This window comes from Dromiciops gliroides, chromosome 1 (assembly GCF_019393635.1).
Source record: "Dromiciops gliroides isolate mDroGli1 chromosome 1, mDroGli1.pri, whole genome shotgun sequence".
Classification (NCBI taxonomy): Eukaryota; Metazoa; Chordata; class Mammalia; order Microbiotheria; family Microbiotheriidae; genus Dromiciops; species Dromiciops gliroides.
Window position 1 is genome coordinate 423,020,188 of NC_057861.1, and position 25,085 is coordinate 423,045,272.

Consider the following 25,085-nt stretch of genomic DNA (forward strand, 5'->3'; position numbering starts at 1 on the left):
GTAAAAACATAGTCCCTGCCTTTAAGGAGCTTACATTCTGGTGAGAGAGACAACATACAAACGACTATGTACCAAACTACAAACAGGAGGCAAACCAGAATAAAGGGTGTTTAGCATGACTGGATCTCAAACTACAATATAAAATAATTGCCCCAAATATTTGACACTGGTTGAAAATACAAAATCTGATTGCTGAATTGATAAGCAAGACTCAGAAGCAACTGGATACAGCAGTCTAATTTTCAATAATCTCAAGAACACAAACCACTGAGGGAAGGACTCTGATAACAAGAATTATTAAGATAACTGGACTTGAACCCAAGTCTTCCTGGTTCACACTATTCATTGAGCCATGCTACCTCTTATTTGCATTTGTGATCCAGGGGTCATATACCATTTATATCCTTTGTAAGTGGAGGTAATTATCTTATGTACCAAATTCTTAGAGGGGTAGGACCAGGGCTTTATGAAGTGCCTAATACAGAGTCAGGTGCAATTAAGCTTTCCCTCAATCCTGTTAATAACACCTTTCATTTGTATGATGCATTATGTTTAGACTTCAAAGCCTACCAGCATTCATCATTGTCTCCTTTAATCCGGACAAAATCCCTGTGAGGATTGCAGATTGGCATATGGGGCTCAGGTGACCTAAGTACCAGAATAGAACTAAAGTTCTGTCTCAGGACAATGGCTAGCTAGGAGGAGACCACCAAATGATATTAGGGCTGGGGAGCCAGGGTCTAAGAGAACAAAGGATAAGAAAGAATGGCAAAAATTGAGCAGGGCTGATGACATCTAATGATCTCGAGGGACTTTGCTTTTTGTTCATTTCATACTGCTTCCTGGGCTCACTGTTAATCGTACTTGGAAGGGGAGGGTGTCATCCATCTTGCAGGTCAAAGCTGCCCCTGACTGAGGCTGGAGCTGAGTTCACAGATCTCTTAGAATCCTAGAGTTGGAACCCCCATCCTGAATTCCTTGCTCTAATGTCCAGGGTCTGCTTGCTAACTTTTTCCCCACTAGCCCTTTGATTTCATTGGTATAAGGAATTCCCCCTGTCAGTACAGATCAGTATCTGCTTTTTGTTTTGTTTGATTGTTTTCAGTTGCATCTGACCCCTTGTGATTCTTTTGGGGGTTTTCTTGGCAAAGATACTGAGTGGCTTGCCATTTCCTTTTCCAGTTCATTTTACAGATGAAGAAACAGAGGCAAACAAGGTTAAGTGGCTTGTCCAGGGTAAATGTATGAGGATGGATTTGAACTCAGGTCTTCCTGACTTCAGACCCAGCAGTCTATCCACTGCACCATCTAGCTACCCCAATATCTACTCTACAACTCTATACCTTAGACAGTTTTTTGGGGTGACACTGAAAGATTGAGTGAATTGGCAGGGTATGTACAACTAGGATGTGTCAAAGGTAAGACTTGAACCTGGGTTTTCCAGACTCCCCAAACTGGCTCTCTATCCACTATACTACACTGCCTCTTTGTTTACCAATTTTTTAAAATCCCCTATACACACTAGTTGAGGTGAGATTTCAATTTGAGAACAGGTCTTTGGCCATTTCCACATAGATCTTATAAAGATATGGAGGTTTCTTCACCTGGGATGGAAAGGGCATGCAGTTCTTTGAAGGTTACACTATCTTGGCCTTAATGGGTTTGGGCAGGGGAAGAGTGGGAAAGGGAGTGTGGATGTTATCTTTTCTCCTCTGAAATAGGATGTGTTGGCATTCTCTCCTTATCCCACTACTCCAAGTTCCATTAGGATAACTAGACATTGTTGATTCTTCATTGGGGTGACTTAATTTATCAATGGTTTGCTTTGTTTGTGGAACTGAAGGCCTCCTTCACTTCGCTTCTCTGGTTATGAGAATTATTTACAAACAGAAGGCACCAGGCAGAAAAGTTTCTGCTGCAGCAGAAAAGAGATGTAAAGTCAATACTCAGCAAAGAGGGAGGGTGCAACCTGCTCTTGACTGCTTGGGGAGAGGAGGGCATGGGGAGAGGGAACAAGTCACGCTCTAATGGCTCTTGCCAGGTTCTTAATCACCTCCTCTCTGGGGGAGATGAAATTTCTAGTTGAGAACAAGGCTCCAGCTCAAAGTCTGACTTGGCATAATCTACTCACTTGCTATAAGCTGCAGGGGAAGCAAGGGCTGAGCTGCAGACTAATGATACTGTAGGAGGCTAATGGGAAATAACCTTGGAAGGGCTTAAATGGAACTTCGTGGGTGGTGTGGGTTAGTCATTTTGCTAATCCTCATGATTCCTGAGTTCAGTGGTCTGTGAGAGAGGAACCATTACCCAACAACTACCCCTATGGTAGAATAGCTAGGTGGCAAGGCGGATAGAGTGCTGGGCCTAGAGTCAGGAAGACTCATCTTCCTGAGGTCAAATCCAGCCTTACACACTTCCTAGTTGTGTGACCCAGGGCAGGTCAGTTAATCCTGTTTGCCTCAGTTTCTTCATCTGCAAAATGAACTGGAGGGGGATATGGCAAATCGCTCCAGTATCTCTGCCAAGAAAACTCCAAATGGGGTCACAGGGAGTTGGACACAACTGAAAAGACTCAACAATAACAGCAAAGTTGGACTAGAGGGACAGAACAATAACATATTACCTCGGCTCCTACCTTGGATTCGTTCCTCCCTACACCTACCTTCTGAGCAGGTATGCCTTGCTCTGCCTATCTCCTTCCCTCTCCTACCACTGCATAGAATATTAGGGTTGGGAAGAACTAGAGATATCCTTTAGTCCAATCCCATAATTTTGTATTTATTTTTGTTTTGATTTTAGATCTCTGATCCTCTGGTACAATTCCTGATCTAAGCTGACTTGAGGTATTTTAGGAGCAATTGGACAGGTCTGGGTTCAGATTCTGCCTCTCATATAGACACGTTGGCTCTTTAATCACCGGAGCTCTCCAAGACTGTAAGTTCCAGGACATTTGCTGATCTGCATGAGGAGAGGGTGTGTCTCCACCTGTGAGCTACCCACCCAGATGAAATCACCACTTCTTGTGAGAGAGTAGTAGATGGAAAACACTCTGCAACTCTGAAAGCTCTGTTATAGAAATGATTGCTATTATTATCCTTATAAATCTAATTACTTAATTGTACTCTTGAGTTTCTACCCCCTGGCTAGATTGTGAGCTTCTGGAGGTCCAAACTGCTGGCTTACCCTTCTTTTGCATTATTCCACAGCGCCTAAATCAGGGTGGAGAAGAGTCTAGCGCTTAAATTGGCAAGAGAGATGTGACTGTGTCACTGTGCTAACTCCCGCCACTAAATTAGCAGGTGTTTGTTAGAAACGACTCCTAGGGAGTTGCTAGAAATACACAGAGAGATTCCCGGTGACTTGCTCAGGGCTTACATAGCTAGAAAATGGAAGTCACATGAGCCTGGGCCAATCACTTCACCTCTGTCTGCCTCAGTGTCCTCAGCTGTAGAATGGAGATAATTATAGCATTCTATCTCTTAGGGTTGTTGGGAAGATAAATTGAAATAATATTTTTAAATGTTTTGCAAATCTTAAAGTGCTATATAAATGCTATTTATTATTATTATTATTATTATTATTATTAAATGTCAGAGGTGGAACCCAAGGTCAGGTTCGCTGGTCCCATCATTTTACAGATAAAGAATGAGGCCCAGATTCATTAAGTTACTTACTATGGCTCACATAGCTACTTATGAGCAAAGCTAAGACCAGATAGATTCCAGGTCCTCGGTCATCCTGTACCTTTCCTATGAAAATTTCCATTTGTCCTTGGGGAAATTTCACCTCAGGCACTTACTAGTTATGTGACCCCGGGCAAGTCACTTAACTCTAATTGCCTTAAAAATATCCGGTGCCATCTCTAGTCATCTTGATGTATATCTTGCCACTGCACCCAGATGGCTCTGGAGGACAGAATGGGGTTGGTGACCTTGCACAGCCCTGCCTCACTTAAATCCAATTCACTGCAAGTCATGCTATCACCCTGATGCTACGGTCCTCTTGGAGAATGAAGGACAAACAACAAACAAACATTTCTTCTTGTCCTGTATCCCAGTGATGTCAAGTTCCCTTTGGGACACATATTGACTAGAAAGCCACCTATTTACATTATCTATGTTGTGTTATGTATATTTTTTATTTTATTAAATATTTCCCAATGACATTTTGGGGGCAATTAAGTGGCACAGTGGATAGAGTGCCAGGCCTAGAGTCAGGAAGACCTGAGTTCAAATCAAGCCTCAGACATTAGCTGACCCTAGGCAAGTCACTTAACCCTGTTTGCCTCAGTTCCCTCATCTACCAAATGAGTTGGAGAAGGAAATGGCAAACCACACCAGTATCTTTGCCAAGAAAACCCCCAATGGGCTTTCCTAAATAGTTTTCTTCATAAAGAGTTAGATATGACTGAAACAACTGAACGGCAACAACAAATACATTTTAATTTGCTTCACCTCACCTCTGCTCTATCCCATCTCTTCATCTCCCCCTATTTTCTTCTAATTTTCTTTTCAAATCTTCATTTGTGGGCATATGGATGAGGAAAATGGAAAGAGGGAGAAAAACAAAAGATTTCCTTTAATTTTCTAGTCAACTTAACCTTCTGTCACAAGATATAGTATGGGGAAATGGGTGTTGGGTTCAATTTCTGGTTTAGATGCTAATGACCTCAGTTTCCTCATCTCTAAAATGAAACAGATTCGATCAGAGATCCTTAACCCAGGGTCCTTGAACTTTTTTTAAAAAAATATTTTGATAATTACACTTAAATATATTTCCTTTGTAATACACACACACACACACACACACACACACACACACACACACACTCATGCTGTCCAGGATCACACTGTTTATAGTGTCTGAGGTCAGATTCGAACTCAGATCCTCCTGACTCCAGTACTGGTGTTCTATCCACTGCAGCATCTAGCTGCCCTATCCTATATATTTTCTTTTGTGCATTAAAAACATTATTGTGGATTCTACAGGGTTCATTAATAATGGACCCCTTGGTATCCGTAGGCTTTATCAGACTACCAAAGAGGTCCAGATAGAAAAAATGAAGAGCTCTTCAATTATATAATCTCTGAGGTCCCTTCCAGCTTGAAATCTATGATAGGATAGGTTTGAATGGCTGGGCTCATTGATTTACATCTGGAAAGGACTTCAGAGGTCATCTAGTGCAGGGCTTCTTAAACTTTTTCCACTCATAATCCCCTTTTTCCTTGAGAAATTTTTACATGACCCAGATATATAGGTATATAAAATAGGCAGACATAACCTTTTCCTGTTGCCAACTTTTTTGTGACCCCCACATTCAGTGACATAGTTTAAGAAGCTTTGAGCTAGTCTAACCCCCTCCTTATTTTACAACTGAGGAAACTGAGGCCCAGAGAATTTTAATTGACTTGCCCAAGATCACACAGGTCATGACTATTCCAGAGATAGTTCTTTTCCCCTTGTATTATGTCATCTCCTTTAGAACGTGATTTGTTTTTCAGTGTCTTTTTTGTTTCCCACCCTATTTCTGATTTCCTGCTTGAGAGAGCAAATAAGGACTCCTGCTTCATGTGTCCCATGGTCTTTCTTTTTCTTGCCTTCAGAATGACCATTGTCTGAGGTCTTTCCCACAGTTGGGGCCTGGGAAAAGTGGAATCTCCAAAGGGAGGCCCACAGGCCAATCCTTCCTGCTCTCTTGCTCCTTTGGTTTCCTCTGAGGCTGCTCTGCACCAGGCAGGCAAGTCCCAGACTCCCAGCGGTGCTCTGGGGTGAGGAAAGGGAAGTAGGCCACAGCACATGGGAGGGAGCGCTTTGCCAAATTGGGAAGAACACTGCAGCCCCATCCCAACATCAGATTGCCGGTCCTGTCCCTTAATGTAAACTCCTCCCGGGGTGCAGGAACCTTGGTTTAACCCAGTTGTTGTGTAGGTGCAGTGAGACTTTGTTTTTATAGGATCATTTCTTATTCTTTACCATAATAGCTGATCTGTGGTTCGATGTGCAGGAATGTGCACCAGCCCTGGGGCCTCCCTCCTCCTTTGTCTGGGCAGATTGTCAAAGCCTGATAGCTTTGGCTCATCTCTCCCATAGTTTAAAATGGGCATGAGTATAGTAACTTCTGTGTGAGGAAGGTGATGCTGACTTGCTAGCTCAGCTCCTTTCCCCAGGAGAATTTTAGAGATGAAGTTGCGGGACAGTGGACAGCGCACCAGTTTGGGAGTCCGAGGATGGAGTTTGACTGCTGTTCTGCTCCTTACTAGTCCTGTCATGTGGGGCAAAGCATTCTGTAGGGTTAGGTGAGATGACACACGCCTGTAACACCTGCCGCTGAGGGAGGCTAAGGTTGACAGATCGCTTGATGTGGCACTTTTGAGCTGTGGTAGGCTAAACTCTGATTGAATGACTGCACAAAATCTGGCACCAATATGGAAAGCCCCCAAGAATGGAGGGGCCTTCAGGCTGTCTGAGGAGGAGTGAACTAGGCCAGATCGGAAATAGAAAAAGTCAAAATTTCTATGCTGATCAGCATTGGGATCACCAGTGAATGGCCATTTCTAGCCTAGGCAAGATAGTGTCAAAAAACCAAACCAAAACAAACCCTTCAGGCCTCATTTTCCTTATCTGTAAAATGAGGGAATTGGAGTAGATCTAAGGTCCTTTCCAGCTCTAAAGCCAGTTATCCAAATCCACTCCCTTTATTTTTTCAGATCGGGAAACTGAGAATTACATGTTATATTGAAATTAGCAGTGTGCTAAAAATCAAGGGACTGCAGTCTAATCCATTTTCTGAAAACAAAACCAAAAACAAACAAACAAACAAAATTCCAACTAGCTGTGTGACCTCAGGCAAAGCTCTTCACCACTCTGGGCCACACGATTTCTTCACTGGTGTGGAGTGCTTGAACTGCATGGCTGCCAGGATCCCTTCTGGCTGTAACATTCAATAGTTCATTGATAAGGTTTGGGAGCAAATGATCTTCTCACAAACTCTTCCAGCCACTGATTTTAGTCACTTATTTTTGAATAAAATCCTCTTCAAATCTGTTTTTCCAGTTCCTAACCTTAAATCTATGTGTCTTTGGTCTCTAACATTGTGATTTTTTTCAGCTCATTGCTGGGAGAGTAGAAAGCTCCCTCCCTTCACGGAACAGGCTAGGAGAGAGGTCAGGCAGGAAGAGAGAACACTACGATTCTCCCTTCTAGTGCCTTCTGGTTAGAGGGTCCCTTAGCATTCCTCAGGGAGAATTCATCATTCAAAAAAGCCTCACCCTCCTTATTTGTGAGAACAAATTAAATCTAAATCATTTTCCAAATTCATATGCCCAGGCTCTGGAGCCAGCCCCATAATCAAGGAGAAATTGGAGAACTGATAATACTCATCTTCCCTTTCTGGTGCAGGAGTCTGCCTGACTCCTGGGGATGAACTGGTGAAAGGAGAAAGCATCTACATTCTTAAAGTGTTTTTCAAGGGCTCAGATTGGTCAACCCCAGCTGAATTTGGCCAGCCCTATTATTCTCATTACAAATCAGATGAAAATAATAGTGATAGCCCCTGTGTATTAGTTACATCTTCCTAGGCTCACAGGATCATAAATAACCAAACTAAAAGGAACTTCTAAGGTTAGCTAGTCTAATTCTTATTTGGGAGCTGAGAAAAGCAGCCCAGAGAAATTAAGTGACTGGCCCAGCAGCACACAGCTAGTGACAGAACTAGCTAGAGGGGCAGCTAGGTGGCGCAGTGGATAGAGCACCAGCCCTGGAGTCAGGAGGATCTGAGTTCAAATCTGGCCTCAGACCCTTCACACTTACTAGCTGTGTGACCCTGGGCAAGTCACTTAACCCCGATTGCCTCACTTTAAAAAAAAAAGAACTAGCTAGAACTCAAATTCAGGTGATCTGGCTCCAAATCTGGATACTATAACTCTCAAAAGAGTGATATCAACTGAAAGGCTGATTCTGACATCTTTGCATCCTTCTGAATCTGTTTTTCCATCTGTGTAACTTACACAGAGAAACAATGTGATGTAGTGGCTAGGGAGCCAGTTGCCAAGCTGGGAAGACCTGCCTTCGAGTCTTGCCTTTGATAGAGTCTGGCTTATATGACCCTGGACAAGTCACCTTTCTGTGATCTGTTAAACTCCTTAAATCTCTAGTTGTAGAGAAGCTTTGGTCCTTCGTTGGTCCAGGGATTTTCCTCACTCTACACCAGTGAAATCACAGGTTCAGTCTCCTGCCCTGGTATGGGCATACACTGAATCTGTCTCCTAGGCCTCCCATCAAAAGCTAAGTCCTTCTGAGGCCAGGACAGACTGCATGACCTCTAAGGCCTCTTCCATATGACTACTTCCTACAATGCAGGATTGCCTGGAGGCCAGGAGTTTGTACTGCTCCAATGCACTGATTGATGTCATACTCGTGTCCACAGTTACTTGTATTTGTGCTTTACCTCTCCTAGACTAGAAACTCCCTGAGGGCTCAGGTCTGATCTAAATTGTTTATCTTCCTCAGGGCCTTAGATCTAAGATGCTTAATGGATTTTTGTTGTAGTGATTTGAACTGAGCTGTTTGATAAAAGGGCCTCTTTGGGGAACCCTACTGGGAAAGGGCCACCATTGGCTTGGCTCTGCCCTACTGGTCTGTTTCTCCACTTCTGACTTGGATCATGTACTGTGTCTCCATCAGTTCCTCCAGCCATATAGTGTTGGCTTCTATCTCTCCTGGCAGAAGCCTAAGGCCCAGGCATGTCCTAGAGTCAGCTTAAACCTGAGTTGATTGTTAAATTTTCAGTGGAAGCATTTATGTCTTCAAAATTGGTAAATGCTACAAATCAGGGCTTGATTTATTGTTCTGTTGATTGTTTAGCCTTAAGTGATGGAGAAAATATATTAAAAAAAAGAAAACTCTCCTTAAAAGGATTCATAATATCCCCCCCTAAAGATCTTGTTGTTAAATACTTACCAGCATACCTCTGGGATACAACTGCTTATATTCCAGGCCCTGACTCATCTTGAGCTTACCTTCTGCTTGTATCTCCCAGTTTTGACCCCAGTTCACCAGTCATTCCAGACCCACTGAAGGGAATCCCAACCATGTCTTATTTGTTATATCTGTTACGTGTCTTGTCTGTTGACAAGACCTTCCTAACCTCCTCTTCCTCCTCCACCCAGGAAAAAAGGGAATAATATACAGAATGGGGAGATTTGGAATCCAGGTAGTCAAGACCAAGATTAAAGAACAGGCATTTATCACAGCTCAGAGAAAGCAATAGCCAGGAAGCAGAGACCCTGATAGCAGAGTATCTGACTCGGACACAAGGACTTTTGAATACTCTCTGCCAACAGCTGGTCATAGGGCCTGACTGATCCTAGCTTGTGTCTGAGCCACTGCCCACCTTCCCTCTAGGGGGCTTGAGTGCCGAGGTGTAGGCAATCCATTCCCTTGATAGGGGAGGAGTCGAGAGGGCTGTTAATTTCTGACAACATGCCTTCCCAAGGTAAACTCAGATTCCAGATGAAAAGCTTTTTAGCATCAAACTACTCAGAACTCATTTACATGATGGTGGGGTCTGCTTGAAGCTTTCTTGGAGGGAAATCTAATTTGAGAATTACATGTGATAGACAAAGAAACTACACTCTCACAGCATCTCACATAGGAACGTGCCTGCTAGTTCTCTGTTGTTGAAAAGCTCTGATTGTAGGCAGCCATGTGCAGCTTGAGAGAATTTTCACAGATTAATTATTCAGGGGGTGGTCATGCTTGGCTCTCTCTTTGGCGCAAGGAGCTTCTGGGCCCAAATCCTCCAATGTTCTGCAATAGGGTATTTTTCCCTCTAGGGTTTCCCCTGCATGTTGAAAAAGGACAGTTATCTTTAAGGTATTTGGTAAGTTGCCTTTAATTATCTCCAGTCATTACAATAGACATAGATTATCTGGATATCCCTTATTTACATTCACTCATGATAGAATCAGAAAATGGGAAGGGGTATTAGAGGTCACTGATTTTAGGCAAGGAAATTATAGGCCACCCAGTTGTCATGAGCATCTAACAATACTACCCATGTTATTAGTTGACTGGCTGTGTGTGTTTTTTGGGATTTGGAGGGAGAGAAGCTCATTCATTCATTCATTCATTCTTTTTTTTGTGGGGTGGGGCAATGAAGGTTAAGTGACTTGCCCAGGGTCCCACAGCTAGTAAGTGTCACGTGTCTAAGGTTGGATTTGAACTCAGGTCCTCCTGAATCCAGGGCTGGTGCTTTATCCATGAGCCACCTAGCTGCCCCATTCATTCATTCTTCATTCATCAAGCATTGATTAAACTCTTTCTATGTGCCAGACACACACATCATTATTTATATTGCACCTAATTAATATATTACAAAATAAATTATATGCAATAATTAATATAATGAATAATCTGATATTAAGATTATATACTTAATCATTTTTGTATTAAATGTTTATTAATTGATGGATTGAGACATCGCAAGGTATTAGGTTTTGTTGTTGTTGTTGTTTGTCTTTCAACCCTAGAAGAGAACCAGTGATGTCAGGTGGGTGATGTCTTGACTTGCCAGTGAATTGGATTTAAGTGAGGCAGAGATGAACTGGGTTATATTCTCAAAGACAAAAATGAAACTGTTCTGGTTTCAAGGAGCTCAGTGGGTGGGGGCAGGACAGGGCAGATACACAGATAAGTAGATAATATATGGAAAGTAAATATAAAGCACTGGTGATGGAGGGGTGAGCATAAATAATTAGGAAAGGACTAGAAAAGGTTTCATGGGAGTGGGGGTGGGGGTGGGGGTGGGGGTAGGTATCTGAGCTGAGCTTTGAAAGGTGTCAGGGATTCTAAGACAGGAAGGAAGAGAGAGTATTTTAGTCAAGGGAGAGGCAAAGGCATCAAAGCAGAAGAAGGAATATCATTTAGAAGGAATAGAAGTCAGTCAATAAATATTTATTAAACACCTGCTATGGGCCAAGCACTGTGCTAAGCATTGGGGATATAAAAGGATAGTAAACCTCAAGATGCTTACAATCTAAGGTGGGCAGACAAGCCAACCAATGTACAAACAAACTATTTACATGATAAATAGGACATATTAACAGAGGGAAGGCTCTAGAATTAAGAACAGTTGGGAAAAACTTCCCCGTAGAAGAGGGGGTTTTAGTTGGACCTTAAAGGGGAAGGGGAAGGTAGAGCAGGTGCCAGGGACAGCCAGAGAACATAGCCAGAGCTGAGAGATGGAGTGTTTTGTTTATGGAACAGCAAGGAGGCCAGTTTGGCTGAAATACAGAGTTTGTGAGAGGGACAAAGGAAAACAAACCATCAATTTAGATCATAGATTTAGAGTTGAAAGGTTATTGTATTTAACCCCCTTTTTTCACAGGTGACAAACTTGAGGACTAGAGAGGTCAAGGAATTTGCTGAGGGTCACACAAGTAATAATACCTAACATTTTATATAGCATTTTAGGGAAGGTAGGTGATACAGTAAATAGAGCAACAGGCCTGGAGTCAGGAATACCTGAGTTCAAATCAGGCCTCAAATGCATACTAGCTGTGTGACTCTGGGCAAGTCACTTAACCCCTTGCTTGCCTCATTTTCTTCATCTGTAAAATGAGCTGGAAAAGGAAATGGCAAACCTTTCTAGTATCTTTGCCAAGAAAACCCCAAATGGGGTCGTGAAGAATCAGACAAGACTGAAATGGTTCACCCATGATAAAAATATATAGTATTTTAGGATTTGCAAAGGGCTGTCTATATGTTATCTCATTTGATCCTAACAATAATCCTCCTGTGAAGAAGGTGCTATCATTATTCCCCTTTTACTGTTGAGGAAACTGAGGCTAGGAGAGATGAAGAGATTCACCCAAGGTCACATGCTCAATAAATGTTTGAGTCTGGGGGGCAGCTAGGTGGCGCTGGATTTAGGAGGACCTGAGTTCAAATCCAGCCTCAGACACTTGACACTTACTAGCTGTGTGATCCTGGGCAAGTCACTTAACCCTCATTTCCCCGACAAAAATAAATGAATGAATGAATGAATGAATGAATGAATGAATGAATGAGTCTGGATTTGGACTTAGGTCATCCTGACTCCACGGCCAACATTCCACCTACTGCCCCACCTAGCTAGACCTGGGTTCAGAGTCTGGATCTTTCAGTTATTCCTTATGTAGTTTGAAGCCTTAGGTTCTTCATCTGTGAAATTAAGGAATCAGACTGGAGGTATTTTTCAGTTGCAAGTCTATGGGGGTGACTTTGCTGTGGAAGGAGAATAGGTGTGGGGGGGTAGTGCTGGTAATAGTCATCTCTCTTGTACTTAATTTAAGAAGTCTTTAGAGAAAAAATAGCCCTGGAATGAGAGAAAATACATTCAGGGAATTGAGGAGTCGGGACCAGCTGAGGGTCCTGTGACCTTCTATGTCTTCCCGGTGTGAGAGAGAACACTGGACCAGCAATTAGCAGGCCAGGGTTCAAGACCCATCTTGGTCACTTGCTAGCAGTGGGAGGAAGCTGATCTCTTTGAGCCTCAGGTTCGCTTTATACAAAATGGTCAAATAATAACATTTGCACTGCTCACCCAATAGGCCAACTTGTGGAAACCCTAAAGTGTTTATATAACTATGGACTTTTATATGTGACCCAGCAAGCATATTCATCGTTTTTTACAGAGATGTTTTACTTGTGGTTTTTTTTCCCCTCTCACAGGTGTGAATAAGTGTGGGTGATGAGGTGATGTCACTTCTGGTGGAATACCTAATTTCCATGTAGCTCCCTTCTGGGCAGCTGTTAAACTACCCAAGCAAGAACTTGTTTGACACTTCCTTCCTCCTCTTGTTGAATACTCCGTGGCAATTGTTCCAGTGTTTTGCTAAACGTGTCCTGTCCTCACCTTGCCAAGGCCAACAACAGCTCAGCATTGCATGGACTACCCCCATGCTCCCCTGCCTTTCTGAACATGGGCACAGGCCGAGCAGATGACAGCCAGGAAGTCCCCAGGGCTTAGGCCTATGCTGGCTCCGGCCCCTTTGAAGTGCTTCTGCTCATGATGGTGTCATTCTGGGGTGGCCGCCATGCCCATTACCCAGGACAACGCAGGACTGCACCTCCCTCTCCTCCTCCAGTGGCTTCGGAGCAACCTGCAGGAGACCCAGGGAGGGCCCGAGCACAGACTCTGCCAGTCGGCCATCCAGAAGCTCCGAGAATACATCCAGTTGAACTTTGCTGTGGATGAAAGTACGCTTGCGCTTGACCAGAGCCCCCTCGAGATGGAGATCTGTACTGTGTACCTGACCAAAGAGATGGGGGACATGGATACTGTGGGGCTCAGCTTTGGGAACATCCCTGTTTTTGGAGATTATGGTGAAAAGCGGCGAGGAGGTAAGAAGCGGAAAACGCACCAGGGCCCCGTGCTGGACGTGGGCTGCATCTGGGTGACCGAACTCAAGAAGAACAGTCCAGCTGGAAAGTGTGGGAAAGTGAGACTGCGGGATGAAATCCTTTCCCTGAATGGGCAGCTCATGGTTGGAGTTGATGTCACCGGGGCCAGGTGAGTGGCAGCTCAGCTTATTAGCCAGCAGTGAGCATGAGCTTTGCTTGTTTTGGAATATGTGCTGGAAGCCAGCTTATGGCAGAAGTCCTAAACCTATAGCATGCTCATCTAGCTGTCACAGTGGAGAGCATGCTAGACATAGAGTTGAGGAGACTTGAGTTCAAATTCAACCCCAGATCCTTACTAGCTATGTGCCCCTGAGCAAGTCATAAAGTTAAGACCTCTGTTTGCCCCAGTTTCCTCATCTGTAAAATGAAGGGGTTGGATTTGATGGCCTCCAAGGTCCCTTCTATGATATCAGTTATGCATGTGGAATCATACAAAATATATTTCCATATTAGCTATGTTGCAAAAAAGGCAAGAAAAATAAAGTGATAAAAGTATGCTTCAATCTATACTGAGTTCATCAGATCTCTCTCTCTCTGGAGGTAGATAGAATTTTTCATCATGAGTCCTTTGGAATTATCTTGGATCATTGTCTTGATCAGAGTAGCTGAATCATAGTTGATCATTGTTATAATATTGCTGTTACTGTGTACAGTGTTTTCCTGATTCTGTTCACTTCATTTTGCATCAGTTCATATATATCTTCCCAAGTTTCTCTGAAATCAACCTGTTTGTCATTTCTTATAGCCCTATAATATTCCATCACAACCACATACCACAACTTGTTCAGCCATTCCTCGATGGATGAGCATTTCTTCAATTTCTGGTTCTTTGCTACCACAAAAGGAGCTGCTATAAATATTTTTGTACATTTGGGTCCTTTTCTTTTTTTTCCTTTTCTTTTTTCTTTGCTGTTTTTGGGCTCCAGACCCAGTAGTGATATTGCTGGATCAAAGAATTATTTTGTTTCAATTCCTCTTCCTTACCCTGGATGATGCTAATTCTCCCTGCTTTCATTCAGTAATTTCACCTCGAAATTTGTTTTCCACATAACTGCCAAATTAATATTCTGAAGACAAATATCTGACTCTATCACTGACCCACTGAAGAATCTTCAGTAAGTCCCTCCTGCCTCTAGGATAAAATACACATTCAGCCTGGTATTTACACAGACTGGTTCACAACTACTTTGAAAAATTTACTTACAATTATTCCCCTTCATATATTCTACTTTCCAGTTAAATTGGCATAATAACTATTCCCTGACCTTGACTTCCACCTCCCGTATTCCAGTGCCTTTGTATAGTCTGGTCCCCATGCACCGTAATGCCTGTTTGCCTCTTCATAGAATCCCTACTGACTATGGACAAGGCTCCGAACTTCAGTTTCCTTATCAGCAAAATAGGGAAAATAACACTTGAAGGATTTAGCTCTTAGGACTGCTGTGAGTCTCAAATGAGATAGTATGTATGTAACAGGCTTTGTAAAATGTAAAACACTTTGTAAATGCCATCCATTAATAATGCTGAAAATAAGAATAATGAGAATAACCATCATCAGTTATCAATAAGCATTTATTAAGATCAGTACGCCAGGCACTGGAGAGACAGAGGCCAAAATGAAACAGTTTCTGCCCTCATGGAGTCTTCATTCTATCAGAGGAAAGAACACGTATAAACGTAAATTTATACAAATCCTATAAAAAACTAAATACAAGAGTCCAACTCATATTACTTGCCTTCTCAAAGGGGAAGGGAGGGGACAGAGACAGGTAGAGAATTTGGAATTCAAAATTTTCCAAAATAAATGCTGATTTTTTTTACTCCCAATTGGGAAGTATTTAATAAAATAAATATATATTTTTAAAATAGTAAATACAAGGTAATTTGAGGGGGACAGGAGGAGGCACTGGTGGCTGAAGAGATCAATAAAGATCTCATGGGGCAGGTAATGCTTATACTGAACTTTGAAAGAAAATAGGAATTCTAAGAGGCTTACATTGGGAGAGAGTGCATTCCAGGTACAGGGGACAGCTCGTTTAAGGACACAGAAAGGAGATGGAATATCATATACAAGAAACAGGAGCAGACCTGTTTTCTTACTGGTCTATCGATGGCATGAAGGGGAGTAATGTTTAACAAGCCTGGAAAGAAAAGGTGGAGCCATGTTCTATGCCAGCTTAATCCTAGAGGCAGTAGGGAGCTAGTCTAGTTATTGGGCAGGGGAGTGGCATAATCATTCTTTAGGGAAATCACTTTGGTGATTGAGTGGAGGATAAATTAGAGAAGGCAGAGACTTGAGGCAGGGAGATCAATCAGGAGGCTGAGTCTATTATATTATGTGTCATATGTAATATTATATATTATATAAAATTACATGTCATATGTAATATACATAATATTAGATGAGAGATGAGATAGATGATTGACAGATAGATGAGAGATAGATAATAGATGAGATAGATGATAGATGATAAATAGTGTAAAACTTTTTAACTAGCTAGCTGGCTAGAAGTCTGTGGGGCTATCTGCCTGGGGGTTTAAAAAATCCCTCAGGGGGCAGCTAGGTGGTGCAGTGGATAGAGAACTAGCCCTGGAGTCAGGAGGACCTGAGTTCAAATCCAGCCTCAGACACTTAACACTTACCAGCTGTGTGATCCTGGGAAAATCAACCCCAATTGCCTCATCAAAAAAAGAGAAAAAAAAATCCCCCAGGTTTGCTAAGCCCCATGTGGGTCAAGCTGTAAGGGCTTGTCCCTTCCCCCACTGCTTCTCCCAGACTGAATGAAAATGAGATTAAAAAACCTCTTCCAATTTAATACAAATACCAGGGTTTATTGCTAAGGAACGAACTTAGAAATAAAAGCAAGAAATATATGACCTGTGAACTTCAGTACACCGGACTCACTCTCTCTTTTAACTTTCTCTCCTGCCGCCTGCACATCTCTCGCCTATGGGTGTGGCTTGCCACTGCCGACTGCGCTTCTCCCCTGGAGCTGGGTCTCCTTTCTCTGTCCTCCCTGCAACTGCTGCTCTTTCCTTCTCCATGTCCCTCTTTCACTACCTCCTTTACTCTTCCCCCCTCTATATCTCTACCCCCCAGGCTATATAATCCTTCTTCCTCTCAGAGGCCTGGGGCTAGGCTTCCCAGCATGCCAAGCTAATTCATTGGCACCCCCAGGGCTGTGCTCAAGGCTGGCTGGCCCTTGGGGTTTCCCTGTGAACCCCACCTGTCTGAGTGGAGGGACCCCGGGGTGTGAGGTTTTCTATGCTTATCCCTGCTGAGAAGGGTGGGAGCATGTGAGGCCTGGGGCAGTTTCGGGGAGAGCAGTCACACTGGGGGAGGGGTGGCCTGTTTGGGGTGCCCAAGGCTAATTTTAGCCCCTTACAATAGACAGACAGACAGACAGACAGACAGACAGACAGACAGACAGACAGACAGACAGATAGATAGATAGATAGATAGATAGATAGATAGATAGATAGATAGATATAATAGTGCAAGTGAGGGGTGGTGTGGCCCTGGACTAGTGTGGTGGTTGGGTGAGTAGAGAGAAGGGGGCAGTTATGAGAGATATTGTAGTTAGGGTTAGACTTGTAGTTAGACAATAAGACTTGACAACTTATTGGATAATGTGGGATGATGGAAAGTAAGGAGCTGAAGGTGATATGGGGATTGTGAATCTGGTTGACTGGAAAGATGGTAGTGCCGTCAAGAGAAATAGGGGAATTAGTAACATGATAAGACAGCTCAGAAGCAGCTGAACTTGCAATATCAGGTCTGATTATACCAAGTTCGCTATTTCTGCTACTGCTCTTTTGTCTCAGGTTAGTCCCAGAGTTTTCACTTTGCTCCGGGGTATGGCCCAGGATGGAGTGAAAGGTCCAGAAGTCTTAGTCACCATGAGCAGGTATGGCCACTGTTCTGAGCATAGTTCAAAGAGAGTTTGCTGCAGAAATGCCCACTCCACAATGCTCCCAGGGGTCTGAGCTGAATATCAAGGTGCCTTCTGATGCTTAGGCTCTGGATGCATGACTCAGCCTGCTTACCTGGCCCATGATTGAGAGGAAAGTTTTCTGTTTGTGGTCTCCTGGTGCTACTGCCAAGGCTGAGGTGAAGATGGACTTGCTGTGGATTGAGGTGTTTTTTGGTTTTGGCTTTGAAACTAGGTAGATTGTAAAGGGGAGACTGACTGAAGAGGGTGTTCTCTATTAGTCCATACAAGGAACACTTTGTAGGATGGCACTACAGCTGGGCAGGACATTCTGTAAGCAAACATCAACTGAACCGTGTGAGGACAACTTGTTCCAGGCTGGTACCACAATTCAGGACAAAAACCAAACAACTTTTTTCCCCAACTAAAAGGCCCCTTGTTGAATAGGATTAAGTTTGCTTTTCAGAAAGCAAATGCTGACTAGATACTTTTATATAATAATGAAGTTAGATAATGGTGATCATGCAACCCTTTTCTCAGGATACTCAGACTTCTGGTAACCTTCATATTTTTGAATATTTCTGCAAAACCAGAAGTAAGTGAAAAAGAGGAAAAGCCTTGAAACTAGAATGAGCACAAAGCACATGCATTTTATACTTCAGGAGTGGAGAGGAGCTATCCTTCAGCCCATACTTACTGACTTAAACTTGCTTGTGAAATTAAAACAATATTCAGTGTCCGGTTTCTCCTGTAAAGCTTTAATTCTTCATGAATGATTGCATATGAGAAGCAGTTATGGGAAAGGGCAATAAGACAGTACTGGAAGTGGTGGCAAGTGTCCCTGTGTCCTAATAATGGATGTTTCTTAAGACAAATTAAGTTCAATGTACTATAGTTGGGCAGAGAATGATATAATATACTTAAAATGTTTTCCATAAGAAGTAGTTAATTAAAAAAAAAATTTGGCACTTAAAGTGCCAGGCTTCAGCAATTTAGAAAAACCAAGTACTAAATTCAGCAAACACTAGGGATCTTACTACATGAAATACACTATGTATAGAATACCTCTTTCATTGATGATGTCAAATAAATGGCGTATTACTGCAGGAAATTCTATATATTTTCTTTTCTTTTCTTTTTTTTAGTGAGGCAATTGGGGTTAAGTGACTTGCCCAGGGTCACACAGCTAGTAAGTGTGAAGGGTCTGAGGCCAGATTTGAACTCAGGTACTCCTGAATCCAGGGCTGGTGCTTTATCCACTGCTCCATCTAGCTGCCCAGGAAGTTCTATATATTTTCAAACTACTTTTGAATGACCTCCTTTCCCAGAATTGGATTAAACCTTAGCTAACTCCCTCATTTCTTAGTCAAGCACAAAGAGGTTTGGTGATGTACCTAATGTCCCATAGCAATTTAGTGACAGAATTGCCACTAGAACCCAGGCTTCCTTTCTCTCAGTCATTATATCACATGATTTTCACAGTATTCTATGAGGTAACAAGGATTACCAGTATTACAAATGAAGAAACTGAGGTTAGGATGGTAAAGGCCCAAGATCACATAGAGTACCTCAAGATCCTAGAAAACCTTGAACTAAAACCAACAAACAGATCAAAGAATGGCTCTAAGTCTCTCACATACACTCACAAAGGTGCCTTCAGTGACACTGGGATCCATTCATGGTCCTGAATGAGTAGCGGTCAGAACATGAGCCTTCCTCCCTCAGTCCTGATTTCCCCCACATAGATTTTTGCTGCCCATTTGTTCTCTTCAGATAAGGACCATCCCCTGCCATCTTGTGGTTGAAGGCAAGTACAGCAAGGACAACCCTTGGATTTTTGTGGCCACTTATTTATCTTACTAGTAGCCTGGGTTGGTGACTTCCAGAGCTTGAGAGACTGAAATTTTTTCTTCTGAAACTGAGGGGGTTAAAAAGCTCTTAGTGGGAATCAAGGGGAAAAATATGTGAAACAATGTGTGTGCAGGAATAGAGTCCTGTCAAGTATGTCGTTATTGTTGAGTTGTTTCAGTTGTGCCCAACTCTTCATGGCCCCTTTTGGGGTTTTCTTGGCACAGATATTGAACTGGTTTGCCATTTCCTTCTCCAACTCATTTTATAGATGAGGAAACAGAGGCAAACTGGGTGAAGTGATTTGGCCAGAAAGACGTAGCTATAAGCATCTATGGCCAGATTTGAACTCAGGAAAAGGAGTCTTCCTGTCTCCAGGCCAGGCACTCTATCCATTGTGCCACCTAGCTGACCCATTGCCAAGTATACAAATAATACCAGCTAACATTTAAGGTTTGCAGAGTGCTTTCATTCATTCTCATTTGATCCTCACAACGACCTTGTGAGGTAGGTGTTATTTGTTGTTCTTTTTACAGATGGGGAAACTGAATTTGAGAGAAGTTAAGTGACTCACCCAGAATCACACAGATAAATAATGCAGAATTTTTGAAACCAGGTCTTGCTGACTCCATGTTCAGTATCTATCCACCTAGACTAGGCAATATAATCAGTTAACATCTTCTGTCTTCACACTCTGACCACGGTACATGGCTGGGCCAATGGCCTAGCATACTCTAGTTACAAATAAGAGTTGGTTCTTCTTTTAGGCATAGATCATCTTTTTAACCTCTTAACTAGTGGCTTAACCTAACCTGACCTAACTGAGTTCACATGAGTTGTACAACTTCAAAGCTCAGGAGTTTCCTCTTTGTTCTTGGTTCTCTACCCAGCACTCAGGGACAACTGCCTTTTCTTTCCATTTCTCAAAATTCATGCCCCATCTTGTGCATCGTACCATGGTCTGCCAGCTCCACTTACCTCGGTATGTTCTCAGGCCCATGAGCTGTTTGACCCCAGGCCAGTGACCAGCCAAGCCTTATCTTGCAGTTTTACAAAATCACACATACTTTGAACATGTGGTAATAATAAAGATAATTTCCACCCACAGCAATGGTAGAGTCCTTTCATCAAAGCATCTCCCTCAGATCAGTGATCTGGCAAGACAAACACTAGGCAAGATTTTGAAGTAGATAAAATTGAATCTTTGGCATCCTCTCTGCCCTCCTGATGCTTAGTACTCTTATGGTTCTTCCTGAATATCAAGGACTTTTCCCAATTTAATGCCCTGTCTGGACATGCTTCCTGGTGAAAGTCCATGCCCTTGTGATTTCCTTCCCTTCTTTCTCCACTCCCTAGTCAAAATTTGTAGGTCCTGTGTTCCATTCTCTCATTTCTCTGTTCTGGTTCATCCAATAAAATAACTCATGCTAAAGTGTTAGTGACTGAAAGGTTACGCACCTTCATTTTAACATGGAGACAACTATGTCTTATCTCAAAGGAATGTGTAACATGAGTGTTTTCAGGTCCTCTGTTAGCACAATGAGGACAGCTTCACTATCACAATAAATAGGTAATTGCTTCTTCTATTCATTCAGGAATATCAGTCCTGAGACGGATGCAGGAAGGCAATATCTTGTTAAGGAGAAGCTGAAGCCCTGGCTAAGAAGGAGATTATGAGAGATGATGTGATTTCCAATCATTTAAAAGGGATTGAGGTTACAGGGAAAGTCTCAGAGAGGCTTTTTAATTCCTGTCTGGCCGTCTGCTGCTAGTTGTGGTAGTTGTCCCTAGGTGATCCCCAGGCATTGTGGTTACATTCATTTCAATTGGGAAGATATGAAAATACTAGATAGCCCACCTCAAAATACCGTGTTTTTAAAAATGTAAAACATAAATTATTAATTTTAACTATTACATGTAATGTTAATGACACCTTCTACAAATATACTAGGGAAATATACCATATAACAGGTTCAAAAAAGTTGTCACTGAATACCTATATGACCTTGGGCTAGTTATATCACATCTCTGGGTCTCAGTTTACTTATCTGTAGAATGAGAGGGTTTATTGTATGGCCCCTAGGAGCCCTTGCAGCTCAAAATCTGTGCTCTTAGGATCCTGTAAAAATTTCTAGGTACTTATTATTCATTTCTAGCACATTTCCCAAATGTGGGTCTGTTGCCTTTCCCCCACCTACTGGCAGCCCTATCCATTTTCATTGATTCTAGCGTTTAGCTGAGTACAGGTGAGTTAATAATACAATTTTTTTCACTACTTAAAGACTTAAGTATTCTCAAGTGAGTACCTCTTATAGCTTTCCCTCTCTAGGTCCCCCAGCTCCAAGCCTTTCCAGCTCCTCTTACCAATCAAATAGAAGTCTTGCAGTCTGTTCTCAAATCTCTTGACCAAAGCATGAAGGGAGAGTGCTGTGTGCTCCAGCTGTTCATAGTTCTATCACTAAGAACTACTTCCTTCAAAAGGAGGGTCCTATCAATAAGCTTTTGCAAAGAGCCAGACCCTTCTGGCTTTTGCACAATGCAGATCAAAACCAGGATATAAACAATTAAGCAGGTTTCTTCACCAAAAGTTGTATCTAAATGGGATCTCTTTTCAGAGATTTAGTGGATATGAGTTTAAGCCATTTACTTCTGGCATCAAATATAAATTCCTCTGTTTGACATTTAAATTTAAGTTTCACAAGGATATAAAAATCAAGATTCTACTCCCATGGACTTTGAGCTACATTAAAGACAGAAATTTGAAATTCAGAGGCATATGAATTGATCCCCCCAAAGAGTCCAGAAGTCATAAAATGATTGAATGAATAAATTTAAAAAATCATTTATTAAGTACCTGCTATGTGCTGGGGCAGCTAGGTGGCACAATAGATACCATGCCTGGAATCAGGAAGATTCATCTTCCTGAATTCAAATCTGGCCTCAGGCTTTTATTAGCTGTGTGACGCTGGGCAAGTCACTTTACTCAGCCTCCATTTCTTTTTTTCATCTGTAAAAATGAGGTGGAGAAGGAAATGGCAAACTACTCCAGTATCTTTGCCAAGAAAACCCCAAATGGGGTCTCGAAGAGTAGGGCATAACTGAAACAAATGAATAACAATAATACTACGTGTCAGACGCTGTACTAATCACTGGGACTGCAAAGACAAAATCAAGACAGTCCTGCCTCAAGAAGCTTACATTATGGGGCAGCTAAGTGTCAAAGTGGATAAAGCACCAGCCCTGGATTCAGGAGGACCTGAGTTCAAATTCAGCCTCAGACACTTGGCACTTACTAGCTGTGTGACCCTGAGCAAGTCACTTAATCCTCATCCCCGCCCCCCCCCAAAGAGAAGCTTAGTTCTAATAAAGCTTTGCTTCCAGATTATGATCACAGATGCAGAGGCAGTGATCATTGAATATATTCCCCTAGGGGCCTGGATAGGATTCCACCACACAGTCTAATAGAAATGATCTAGCTTCCTATGTCTTTCAGACTCACTCACTCTTGCCACTTCTTTTGGGACACTTTTTCATAACTAAAGCCCTTGTGTTTTCACCATGGAGACCCTGATTGTTTACACAGGCTTTATACTTGGCTGGAAGGGTTTTTTTTAGGTTAAATGGGATTTGATTTTATTTAAGACTGTTTTTTTGACCTTTGGAGTCACCAGTTTATTCTCAATAAAGGTGCCTAAAGGCATGAACTACAGGGGCATCTTAAACACTGCAGCTGCAATAAGGTCAAATTTCTTAGAGATTGCATGCATCTACAATAGTTTTCCCCAGTCTCTAAGGTTATATTTAATCCAACGATCATTTCTCTAAAGCTCTTTTCTGATTCTCTGATTATACTTTTAAATGGAGGCTGCCTGAAATTAGTTTAGTCTGTCTACATAAGACATCAATCACCTCCTGATGACAGAGTACATCCTCATTCCCCTTACTTAATACATTTCATTCAGATTTCTCAGTCCTGGATGCCTTTGTGGTCAGTGCTTCAAATCTAGCCTCTCCCCAGCCCAGGTCCTTCCCTGTCTGGCTCTAGAAGATTGCTCTTCCTGCCTCCACCCAGAGCCCAAGCCAGAGCTGCCCCCTTCTACTTACCGAGGAAGCAAGGGCCTTCCTGTCTGTTTCTTCGTGTCTTACTCTTGATTTCAAGCTGGACTGCATCCCAGGCAACTTCCTGACATCCCCAAAAAACAGATACATCAACTCCTCCTCTTTTCTATGATTTTTTTTGCTAGTTATATTTTTGCTGACCCTTTCCACCAATTCTAATTCATTTATTATTTGGGAAATCATCAAAGTTGAGTTGGAAGGGTCTTTAGAGAACATCTATCCATTTAAATAAACATCTATCAAGTACCTGTTATGTACCAGAGATTGTGCTGGGCACAGTTCTCTCTCTCTCTCTCTCTCTCTCTCTCTCTCTCTCTCTCTCTCTCTCTCTCTCTCTCTCTCTCTCACACACACACACACACACACTCACACACTAATCCCTGTCTTCAACATTCATCCTATTATCTGCCTCTCTTATTTTTTTTCAGATGAGGAAACAAAGACATACATAGGTTAAATAACATCTTATTGGAAATCAATTCTTCCTAGAACCCATCCAGTATTTTCTCCAATTGCAGTCTGATCACTCATTACAAAGCTAACAAAGTGATTTTCCCCTGAAGTACTGCTGTCACCCTGTCATCTCTCTACTCAATGGCTCACTATTACCTTTAGAATCAAATATAAACTCCTCTATTTGAAATTTAAGGCTCTTTGCAACTTGCTCCCTTTCTAGCTTTCTAGTCTTCTTCCCCTCTGAAATCTATCTGTACCGATCCTCCTTATTGTTCTTCATACAAGGTGATCAATCTCCTATCACTGTCCCCCATGCTTGCAATGCTCTCCCTCTTCACCTTTCTGTCTTGGAATCTCTTGGTTTCCTTCAAGACTCAGCTCAGGCACCACCTTCTACATGAAGCTTTTCCTGAGAGTTGTTCTCCACCCCCCCACCCCGACCCAGGGGCTGCAGTCTTTCCTGAAACTAGCTTATGTTATTTATGTACACGTACACAGACACACACACACACACACACACACTTATATACCCATGTGTTGTCTTCTGTGTTCAAATGTAAGCTCTTGTAGGCAAGGTCACAGTATCCTCAGTGCCTGTCACATATGAAATGCTTATTGAGTATAGAATGCATAGAGGTTCCTTTACAGAGCCTTCACAGAGGTTGACAGTTTGACTATAGATTTCCAAGAAAGACATATAAAGAAGAAAGCTTTTATTTCTCCCACAGACCTAAAGGCCTAGGCAGGGGAGAAATAGCAGAAGAAGAAGGGAGGAAGGGATGGAGAGGAAGAGGGAGGGAGGGAGAGGAAGAGAAAGAGAAAGGAGGAAGAGGAGGAGAAAAAGAAAGAGAGAGAGAGGGAGAGAGAGACAGAGAAAGACAGAGAGAGAGGAGGATGAGCAGGAAAAAAAGAAAGAGAGAAAGAAAGGGGAAGAGGAAGGGATAGAAAGTAAAATACAAAGATGCATATTAGCATCCCAGAGATGTCTTTGAAATGTTGGTCCTATTCTCAACCATCTCACCTAATCCTTGAACTTTTGAACCAACATACCTTCTAGCTCCTCATTTTAACTGAAACCTGCCTCTTCCCCCATGGATACATATACATTGCAATATAATTCATCAGTTGCCTGTGTCTTCTAAGTGCTCTCTCAGACTCAAAGGGTTAGGGGATGTTGAATTGCTCTTGCTCCCTACTGCTACTGCTATTCCTCTGCCCCAGGGTATTTTTCTCTTTGGGCAGGGCCATGAGGCTTAAGTGACTTGCCCAGGGTCACAACTAGTAAGT

General features: G+C 42.4%; 1 protein-coding gene across 1 annotated transcript in view; it reads left to right on the forward strand.

Annotated features, from left to right (window-relative positions):
• The window catches only part of PDZD2 (PDZ domain containing 2), a 514,363-nt gene that overhangs the window by 147,336 nt on the left and 341,942 nt on the right, over positions 1-25,085 (forward strand). Inside the window, exon 3 of the mRNA XM_043975400.1 lies at positions 12,712-13,552. Coding sequence (XP_043831335.1) covers positions 13,077-13,552 — 476 coding nt within the window. The 5' untranslated portion in view covers positions 12,712-13,076. The remainder of the gene's footprint in view (positions 1-12,711; positions 13,553-25,085) is intronic.